The sequence below is a fragment of the Nymphaea colorata genome, chromosome 2, assembly GCF_008831285.2.
Source record: "Nymphaea colorata isolate Beijing-Zhang1983 chromosome 2, ASM883128v2, whole genome shotgun sequence".
In the NCBI taxonomy this organism is placed as follows: Eukaryota; Viridiplantae; Streptophyta; class Magnoliopsida; order Nymphaeales; family Nymphaeaceae; genus Nymphaea; species Nymphaea colorata.
This window is the reverse complement of record NC_045139.1, coordinates 10179571-10190393: the sequence shown is the minus strand read 5'-3', so window position 1 is coordinate 10190393 and position 10823 is coordinate 10179571. Positions and strand designations below refer to the sequence as shown.

At 41.3% G+C, this 10823-nt stretch overlaps 1 protein-coding gene across 1 annotated transcript; it reads right to left on the bottom strand.

The window, feature by feature from the left end:
• Positions 1–345: 345 nt before the first annotated feature.
• On the bottom strand, positions 346–10306 carry LOC116247950 (UV-B-induced protein At3g17800, chloroplastic-like). Its single transcript, XM_031620435.2, has 3 exons — positions 9963–10306; positions 9444–9742; positions 346–1329 (listed from the first exon to the last, which is right to left on the bottom strand). Exons 1-3 carry the CDS (start codon positions 10125–10127, stop codon positions 507–509), a joined length of 1287 nt encoding a protein of 428 aa, XP_031476295.1. The 5' UTR covers positions 10128–10306; the 3' UTR covers positions 346–506.
• Between the last annotated feature and the right edge of the window lie 517 nt (positions 10307–10823).

The following is a 10823-nucleotide window of genomic DNA, read 5'->3' as shown; positions in this document are numbered from 1 at the left end:
GTATAATCATCGATAAGACTTCCTTCCTCGTGGATTCCTTCGAACTATTACTATAAAAAGCCTGAGGAATTTAAGTTGGCGGTAACAGGACTGAAATGAGCGGATGAAACATGATATCCATGTAACTGTCACTCCAGCAGAGAAAAATCTAGTTGTAGAAAATATTGGAAGCACTAAGAGGAATTTCAATTGGAAAATGACCGAAATACAGATGAAGCATGATGTTTTAAGGAACTTTTAACTCCCAAAGAGAAAATTTTAAGTTGTATGCAATTATTACAAGCTCTATAAAGCTTTGGTACATTAAGAACTAAAGAAACGGAATTGCTCAGAGGAAACAAGGGCTGGGCAAAGGAACACCACTCGCTTCATCTCTATTCACATAGATTTAATTACACTGTACATCCGGTCGATGAAATTCAAATTCAAGTTCTCTTGTTAAGAACTTCCTGAAACTAATCTAATGGAAGACCTAAAACCAGAAAGAGAGATGCACAAAACCGCTCCTACTCATTTAATCTATAAACAGAGTCAACATAGCTCTCCACATCCCAGAGAAAAGAACCAAAAGCAATAGCCTCCAATAATAACCTCCTCAAGCTGGAAAATGTCACTGTGAGTATCTCATCATCCTGGAGTTCACCTAGGCCAGCATTTCCAGATCGACCAAACAGTGCCCAACAGTGCTTCTCCACCAGATTCACTGCTTCCTTTGATTTCAGTGTTGCACATGTTTGAAAAGATTCCATATCAAATGAAAGAATGTATTTCTTGAAGGTGCTTCTATACACATTTTTCATTTGCATTTGTGCACGAGAAGCACAAGTAGAATATGGTTGAAGCTTGGCTGTTGCAGCGGTGGCAATTACTTCTTCATCTGAAGCTCCGGGCCAGAAGCCAGGAGGTGGAAGCCTTATGGTACAGGTGACAGGGAAATCTCGATCTGTATTGATGAAGTTCTTTTCGAGGCAATGCTTCTGCCAGGCAGACTTGAGAAAATAGCCATACAAAATTGAAGCAGCATACACTCGTCCCAGGTGAAGCCTGCGAATCCTGGTTGCAGTCCAGTTGTCAGAGGCTACAGCATTCCCTCTCTGACCAAGGACCCTGCAGAGATGTTCTTCTACCATCTCAAGAATCTCACTTCCATGAACTGATTCAAGTTCGTGGTCCTTTAGAGGCCATGTACCAAGTTTGCCATTGCAGGTGCATCTAGTGAGCCTTGGAACCATGGGGACATCAATCTCTAAAAATTTGTGAACAACCAGCATGTACATGACCTCCTCAACAGCAACCTTGCATTCTTCTTCCTTGAGTTCTGCTATCCTACTGCATATTGGTCATGCAATTTAAACCAAGAAAATCTTTTAGTATATCACGGATTTAGCTGTTATTCCTGTACAATTTACTCTATATCTATATTCCTACATATTGAACAGAAAATCTGAACGGAAATAAGGAAGGAGCTCTGGCTAATTATTCAGAAAGCAGATGCAAATAGTTCATAATATCAGATCGTTAGGTGACGACCAACAGATCAACTTCAGGAACAAAAAAACAACAAAGTGTGCCAATTCATGGTCCGCTGCAGCAAAACACAAGCATGTAAAGTTACATTGTCCCCAGAAGTAAACACTACAACTAACAATATCCCAACGGGAAGGATAGTTTGTGAATGATAAGTGCAAAGACCATGTTCCCACTGGCTCTTATTTGTTAAAATACTACGGTTTAGACTTACGAATGTAGGGATAACGACATGTCATTTGACCAAGACAAACTGCAGTTCAGGAGCAACACATGAATGTTAGCTCCTAAATATTTCTGCTTTATGCTTGTAGAAAACTCACAATCTTAGGTGACAACCAACAAAATATTCCTGTGACAAGCTGAGCATGTTTAATATATGTTTAATATGTATGCTCCTGCTTGAGGGGGAGTGTTGAACAAGAAAAGTTTTATGTTTTAGGAGGTTCCTTGTAATATTAAAGAGTTATAAGATCTCTTTAATATTTTCCTTATTTTCCATTGAGTTATTTTGTAAATCCCTTTTTACCCTAATCTCTTTTATAAGAGAGATGAGGGTTATCGTAATAGAGAGTTCTCAAGGTTCAATCTCACGGCAGCTTCTCTCTCTCACTCTCTTCTTCTCCGCTGCAACATGGTATCAGAGCTACGGACGTGACTGGAGACTTGAAGCACACAGCCAGCGCGCGGACGTGACGCACACCGTCGGCGATCCTCCGTCCCCTTTCAGGCTTGATCTCTTCTACTTCCTCCGTTTTCTTTCTCCTTCACCTCTCGCCTGTTCTAGTTGCTGTTTTCCAGCAACGGAACAGTGTGGAGGAGTCTATTCACGCTAGGAGAGATGCGTGAATAGACTCCAGCCGTGGATTTTTCAGAAGTGTATATAGTATCGCAGCTGTGTGGGAGTCTGCGCTGATTAATCGCCTATGATTTGATATGTTATATGATCAACGCAGCCAAGTGGAGGACTGCTATCTATGACGTCTATGGCAAGTTTATGTTGATGGTTTTATTTGCTGTCATTATTCATGATCTGTGAAGGATAAACTGTGGTACAGCAGCGTTAGATGCATAAATAGATAAGTCGTTGGTCAGCGCAAACAATACAAACAGTGGGGATTCGTTTTCAGTTGTGGGCTTGCTGGTAGCAGCGTTTTTCTGTCTTCAGATTGCAGTCTTCTTTGTTGTGGTATTGCTGTCAACAGTTGGACAGCAGGTTGATTGTTTCTGCGCATCTAACGTTGCCGTGTGGGATGTCTGTTCTTGTTGATCAGTTTCTTTTTCAATAGAAATATATATATATATATATATTCTCTCGCTATTGGTGGTTGATTTCTTGTGGACAGATTTATGATGGTTGAAAGTAATAAATCTGATTTTTCTCATGAAGTTAAAAGTGGAGGAAATCCATTTTCGTATGGTTCTACTGTAAAGTTAGATGGATCTAACTATGAGATTTGGTCTCGTGTGTTTATGATTCTGTGATTGGACATCAAAAGGAGCATGTTATAGAAGAAAACGAACCTGTTGAAAAGAGTGGAAAATATAGTTCATGGAAGGGAGATAATAATATTGTCATGTCATGGATCATGAATAGTGTGCAACCCCAAATTGCATCAACTATTGCATACTACACCTCGGCTAAGCAAATGTGGGATTTCTTGAAACAGACTTACTCGAATGACAGGAATATTAGCAAAATATTGCAGGTAGAGGAGGAACTACTTAATCTGCAACAGGGTGACCAAAGTCTTGCTCAGTACTTCGCTTCCCTTAAGTCCATCTCTGAGCGACTTAAAGCATTACGTCCTCCATGTCCAACATGTTATAAGATCCATGGTGAACAGTCTATGGTTGCGAAATTCCTACAGGGTCTCTCCTCTGAATATGCAGTAGCAAAGGCTCAGATGCTGACTGGAGCAGAAATCCCTGATCTAGCTGAAGCCTACAACAGGCTTAGTCGTCTTGCTGTGACCCTCTCTTCACTGGCCAGTGATATCCATGCCTCTGCCTTAGCAGCTTCAGGAGGACGTGGACGCGGTTTCTTCAGGGGAAGAGGCATGGGCCGTGGGTCAGGAGGAGGTCGGGGGAGATTTCAGTGCACTTATTGTGGGAAAATAGGTCATTTGGAAGACAGATGTTGGGATAAACATGGTCGCCCTACTGCAGCGCCATTCTTAGGCAGAAATGTTACATCAAAGCTGGGGAAGAACTCTTTACAGTCTTCTATTGGAGCGGCCCAAGCAGCGTCATCAGTAGTAGATGGGTCTTTATCTTCTTCTCAGCCTGAGACAATGACTGTGAGTATCAATAAGTCAGAGTATGAGGACTTTCAAGCACACAGATCTACTCAGCCATCGGCCTCCACAGTTATGACTGACAGCCCTATGTCTGTTGACACTATCTCACATGATACAGGTACTACTTGGATTATTGATTCAGGGGCATCGAGGCACTTTTGTAGTATGCCTTCTATGTTTACTGTGCTACACTCACTACCTCAGATACGTCAGGTGAGACTTGCAGATGGTAGATTGTCACCCATTATGGGATATGGAGATATCAAGTTCTCTCAATCTATGACTATTCCCAATGTGTTATATGCTCCTAAGTTTCCCACAAATTTGTTATCTGTTGGACAATTGGTTAATGATTTACATTGTCGTGTTACGTTTGACTATGGTTTATGTTCATTTCAGGACTTGCCAACTGGGAAGACGATTGGTGGAGGCTATGAGAAAGGGGGCATCTACTTCATGTCGGATCCCGTAGGTATTGCAGCATCATCGATCACATCGTTGTCCTCCTCGTTCCAGTGGCATCTCAGACTTGGTCATCCATCTGTCTCCAAGCTCCGTCATCTCCTTCCACATCTCTCCTTACCAGAGTCGTTCCAGTGTGAAGCTTGTCAACTTGGCAAACACACTCGTAGTAGTTATTCATCGAGTCTTAGTACGTCCAGTTGTGGACTATTTGATCTTCTTCATGTTGATGTGTGAGGTCCTAGCAGAGTTGCTAGTAGGTCAAGATTTTGTTATTTTCTTGTCATCGTAGATGATTATTCTCGAGTCACCTGGGTTCTTCTTTTGAAGGAAAGGTCTGAAGTCGTATGTACTCTCAAAAACCTTATTATTGAAATAAAGACCCAGTTTGGTATTCTTGTTAAAAACATTCGCACTGATAATGCTCTTGAGTTTAAGGCATCTACCTTAATGAAGTTTTACTCAGATAATGGCATTTCTCCTTAGTTTACATGTCCCCATACTTCCCAGCAAAATGGAATAGTTGAGCGAAAACATCGTCAACTTTTAAATGTGGCTCGTTCCCTTATGCTTCATACTAATCTCCCTGCATATTTTTGGGGAGATGCTATTCTTACTGCTTGCTACTTAACCAATCGTTTACCCTCATCCTCCATTGATAACCAGATCCCCATTAAACTTGTGCACCCACAAAGATCCTTGTTTCCAGTGGCTCCCAAAGTATTTGGTTGCACATACTTTGTTCACATTCTTGGACCCACACGTGACAAATTGGGAGCCCAAGCCATTAAATGCATTTTCATTGGCTACTCCAGAAACCATAAAGGCTACAAATGCTTTGCTCCCTTGACTCAAAAAGAGTATATCAGTGCGGATGTCACATTCTTTGAGTCTCAACCTTATTATAGCCTCACTCCTATGTCTACTGAGATGCCACGGTCTCCAGACCCACTACCTATTCCTCCTATTCCTTTGGAGTCGTTCCCTGTTGAATCTCCTTCGTCTGTTGTGTCCAAGTTTCGTGATCCACCGCTGGTCTACACACGTCGACAGGACCCTTCTCATAATCTTTTGCCAGCCGTTTCTCAGGAGGTAAGTACATCTGAAGCGCATAGTCCTACTCATTCTGATCCTTGTCAAGACTTACCTATTGCTCTTCGCAAAGGCAGACGACAATGTACTTTACATCCTATATCTCATTTTGTGTCTACTGATGGGGTTAGTAAAAATATGCAACAATTCATTCATGCTTTGGCTGCTCATACAGTTCATACGTGTCACCAGCAGGCCTTATTAGACACCCAATGGAGACGGGCTATGCAAGATGAGATGGATGCCTTAGTGCAGAGGGGCACTTGGGAACTTGTTGATCCTCCTCCTCGATGTGATATTGTTGGCTCAAAGTGGGTATTCACAGTTAAGTATAATTCTGATGGTTCTTTGGAACGATACAAAGCTCGATTGGTTGCTAAGGGCTACACGCAGACCTACGGTGTGGATTTCTTTGAGACCTTCTCTCCAGTTGCTCGGTTGGGAACCATTCGTCTTATTATTTCTGTGGCTGTCCACCATGACTGGCACATGTATCAACTGGATGTCAAAAACGCCTTTTTGTATGGTGATCTTGATGAGACTGTCTATATGCAACAACCACCGGGATTTGAACGACAGGGGGAGTGTGGAAAAGTGTGCAAGCTGAAGAAAGCTATTTATGGACTCAAACAGAGTCCTCGTGCGTGGTTTCACAAGTTTTCCGAGGTAGTCTCACAGTGTGGCTTTGTGAGATCTCCTCTTGATCATTCCTTGTTTATCAAGAAGGCTTCCCGAGGTATAACTGTTCTCGTGGTTTATGTTGATGATATTATCCTGATGGGTGCTTCTGATCAAGAAATTTCTGATGCAAAGTTGTTTCTTCAAAAACACTTTGTGACGAAAGATCTGGGTCCTCTACGATACTTCTTGGGAATAGCAGTTGCTCGCAATGGGGAGGGTGTTGTTCTCTCTCAACGAAAATATGTTCTTGATTTATTGCAGGACACAGGGATGCTAGGAGCTAAGCAGGAACCATTGCCACTGTTCATGTTCCTTCAGAAGATCAAGCTGCAGATATCTTCACCAAAGCTCTTCCTATTGGTGATTTCTCTAGATGTTGTGACAAGCTGAGCATGTTTAATATGTATGCTCCAGCTTGAGGGGGAGTGTTGAACAAGAAAAGTTTTATGTTTTAAGAGGTTCCTTGTAATATTAAAGAGTTATAAGATCTCTTTAATATTTTCCTTATTTTCCATTGAGTTATTTTGTAAATCCCTTTTTACCCTAATCTCTTTTATAAGAGAGATGAGGGTTATCGTAATAGAGAGTTCTCAAGGTTCAATCTCACGGCAGCTTCTCTCTCTCACTCTCTTCTTCTCCGCTGCAACAGCATCATAAGCATGCAAGAAAACATTGTGTTATGCATGCACATACCTATTATCCACCACCTGATTCAGGACGACCATCTATTACATGGATATTCCTTTCAGAGTATCCTAAATTACTTATACCAAAAACTTGGTTCAGTGGAAAGATTTTCATAGTACTTCAAGAACAATAACAGAGTACAATCACGTTGGTCAATCATCTTCTGCCCTTTAGTGATAAGCAATCATGTCCAGGTGTGCTCTAAAATTTAAAGGAAAAAATAAAAAAGCCCAGGGACATACCCAGGAGGCTGGGCACTCATTGGAATTTTAGAGAAGTATAATTTTGTTCATAAAAACTTTTTGGAGAATAAATTATGCCTCCCCAATAGTTTCCTCGTACTATGTCTTGCCCCAGAGCTTTTATGAAGATGTCATGATCCTTCCTAAATTAAAAAATCGAAATAACTAGTTTAAGAAAATTCACAAAACATAGTGAAAACTAAATGCCCTGCTTGGCCTATATTTGTAATTTAGGAAAAGAGGATTTGCTTTAGGAATCCACTCAAACTACTTAACTTTTATTGGAAAAGAAAAAAAAGCTCTCTCGCTCTCTCTCTGTTGCTGACCCTTTTCTTCATTTTCTTCTTCTTGGTTTTCTAAATTTATTTTATAAGGGCTATGCTGCTGTAATCTTCTAGTCAACTTTTATACTTTTGTTCTTTCTTTCGAATATGCATTTCATTGTGATAATGTTTATACGTATTATATATATCTTAATAGTTTAATTTGTGTTTCAAGCATGCCAAGTTAGAATGGGTATTATGTTTCTTTTAGATTGCGCTAGTTCCTGCCTGTTGCATTGACATATCTTCGATACATCTATGTTTGTCAGGTTGTCTCTAGTCCAAATTAATGTAATTAGGTACATATATATTTATATGGTGTGTACGTGTGTTAATTCAAGCCCAGAGCCCTTCTGTCTCCAACCTTACTGCAAACACTGTTACTGCACAGGAGATTGACCAATTCTGAAATACAGTTAAGAGAGAACAAAATACTCCACCAAGAATTCAAGATAGACAAATATTTCAGTCCCACCAGGGCACCACCTACCTTTGTTATTATACCTTCTGGGCAATAACCTAAAGAAAATAAACAGGCCATCAATAAACCGGCTCTTAAAATGTCATGAATTTCTGTAACAACTTTAAAAATTTTGAACAAGTTTGATGAGAGTCTGCATCTGGACCTACAAATAAGTTAGACCAAACATCAAGTAGAATGCAGAACACCCACCTGCTTCCCAAGATCATAGTAATTCTGGAAACTTCAAATTGACTATGCCACAAATACCACTATTTCAATAGTTTTGCTTTTTCCACTATATGTACTGCGCTGGTTATATATACTGTTTCTAGTTGACTGATTAAATCAGTGCTCCCACTTCCATGTAAAGACATAACCAAATCTCTGCCATATACTTGGAAAATCCAATTACGGAGGAACTTGAATAAATCCGAAACTGACCCATCCTATAATATTAATAGATATCATAGCTCAATCAAGTAATACCAAACCAAATCATGGGGCAGAACCAGACGGACCCTGTTTGCCACTTTGACACAAATGTAACGATCCCCCAAAAGGAGCAAATCATTGGCATGAACATACTGTATCAATTGAAGTTCATTGTTATCACAATTGATATTCATGTACCCTGTTTCTGCTGTTTGCTCGATGCTAGACAAGTTAATCCCCACACGTTAGCCAGTAAACCAGTGACTAAATCAGCTATAATGACTAAATTAGTTACATATTCAATGAGCACCCTTCAGGTTGCCATAGTTACAGATGCATCCAGCTGCTTTGGATTCTATAGATCAGCATTCTAATTTGATGAGCTGACTTAAGCAGCTAAGCATCTTTAGCTCAGAAAGGCAATCCCAAAACTAGGCTGAAAATAGTCTAGAGGTGCGCACAGATGATTCAAACTCCTAAGAACTGCCAATTGGGTGTTTACATACATCGACGTAATGCCAGATGAGGAAGCAGAAAAAGAAACCATCAATCCTCTTGAGTTTTTGTTTCCGATCTTAATTTAGCTCCTAATCTTGTGATAGCAGAAATCCAGAACAAGCAGCAAATTATAGATCATATCATTGAAGCCAGTCCAATACCTGCGCACATTATCATGGAAGCTGCACAATAGGATCTCAATCTTAACGTCGCCACAGGTCTTCCATTTACGAAGGTTCTAAAGGATCTTAATCCACGCTAGGACTTGCTTTTTTTTTTTCCATAAACAAGTTGACGTGAAACCTTTGTTAAGGATGAAGACCATATCTGATATGGCCACAAATCTCGCCCAGCAGAATCAGTCATGGCACAAAGAAAGGACGTGAAGATAGAAGTTTCCTAAATTACCAAGAGTTCTCTTACTGTACCTATCGAGATTATAGAATCTGTTGTGTGTAATAGTCACCTTTTATCAGTGACGATGATATGTCTGTAAATCACCGTCTATATAGATCAAATGCTGACCTCTTCATGATAATTTTGAAAGACAGTCGTTTTTATTCTATTAGTCGTCCTTTCATCCTTCCTATTCGAGAGGACGGTTAGACAGCAAATCAGGGGAGAAAATAATCAAATTCACCACTCGCTTGCAACTAGTCTAGTTCACATTACCATTTCTTAATGGTATATCCAAGGAGACGAAACTATGAGTGATAGCAAAGCAAGAAATACTAGCCTGTGAAGCAACCACTCAACGGTGTCCGCGCTACTCCGCTTGCGAGAGATAGCACCATGTCGATCTTCCGCCAATTGCTCCAACTGTTCGGCAACGGCGGCGGCAAATAAATGCCGCTGGTTCCGCAGTATACCAGTCAGGAATTTGCCCGCAGGAGATGTCAGCTCCAACGGCGTAGTGACCGCGTCGGTTTCGCGCTCATTGACTCCAGCGCTTGCTAATGGAAGGATCACACAGGTCGAATTCCCGTATCTGACTCTACTGCCACACTGTCCGGCCCCATCTCTCAAAAGTAAACCCTACAATTAAAAGTCAAACCAGAAGTCAAATTTTCAAACTACTCCCCGCACCACTACCAGAGTCGAATCTACAGAAACGCAGACGAGAAACCTGGACTAACGAACAAATCGCGAACAAGTGAACGGTTTCCAATGTCAAGAGCATATCCAAACATGATCAGTTCATACAGTAAAAGCCAACTCCCCCGAACAAAAGAGAAAGCCGATCGAGGAAACGAACCAGGAAGCAGGACGAGAACCCGGAGAAGGAGACGGAACCAAGCTTCGGCGATCGGGATCCAGCCAACGATCGACGACAGAAGGCGCGATCAACGAAGGCGACGGCCGAACTATGGCGAGCGAAGACCGGGTTCTTCGCTAGGGAAGCATGAAGGCAACAGTCCATCAATCGTCTAGAAGAGTCCTCTGAGAACAGAGACCCCAATATCTTCTTCCCGAGTGAGAGAGAGAGGATAGGGTTCAGAATTGGATGAAGTGATCAGAGCTTCTCCTATGGGATGAAAGCGGAGGGCTGATAAAGAGAGAGGGACGGCGGCCCACAGGAAGAAACGGAAAACAGGATGACGGCAGTTAACGGATTTTTCTGAAAAGAAAAAAAAAAAGGGTAATCCGGTGTTGAGGGGAGGAGCCCGCGGGCCCCACCTTTTCGGATAACGTTTGAATGTGTGCCCGTGCCAGCTCACTCTCTGGCCTTTCCTCCCATTCAATAAGCGGGCCGGCGATGTTTGATAACTTCGGATTTTACATCCGACGCCTGATATGAATTAACTCCTGTTTGAGTCGCACCGAATAAACAAACATCGAATTTCGTCACCATATAAAAACAAGGATTTTATATCTCATTTATTTAGTCAGAACCTCAGATTTGAAGTTATATGGGGAGCAGGATTTAATCCCAAATCTTCAGATCTAAGATCTCAACGATCTAGGATCAAATCACCTTGGATATCGTATCCCAAGTAATCAAGTAAACAAACACCCTTTTAGTGTACTTATGAAGTATCCCTTTTTGTATCTACTGATTCTTGAAAAGATTATTGCGGCACTCAAGGTAAACTCTATGCTAAGAAGGCCTATGCCC

Excerpts from the sequence above, each read along its gene's own strand:
- LOC116247950 (XM_031620435.2), bottom strand. The coding sequence starts at position 10,127 with ATGGACTGTTGCCTTCATGCTTCCCTAGCGAAGAACCCGGTCTTCGCT. Across the intron at positions 9,743-9,962 it reads GGTTCTCGTCCTGCTTCCTG|GGTTTACTTTTGAGAGATGG; the intron begins GTTCGTTTCCTC and ends TTTTAATTGTAG. Across the intron at positions 1,330-9,443 it reads GTTGAGTGGTTGCTTCACAG|TAGGATAGCAGAACTCAAGG; the intron begins GCTAGTATTTCT and ends ACCAATATGCAG.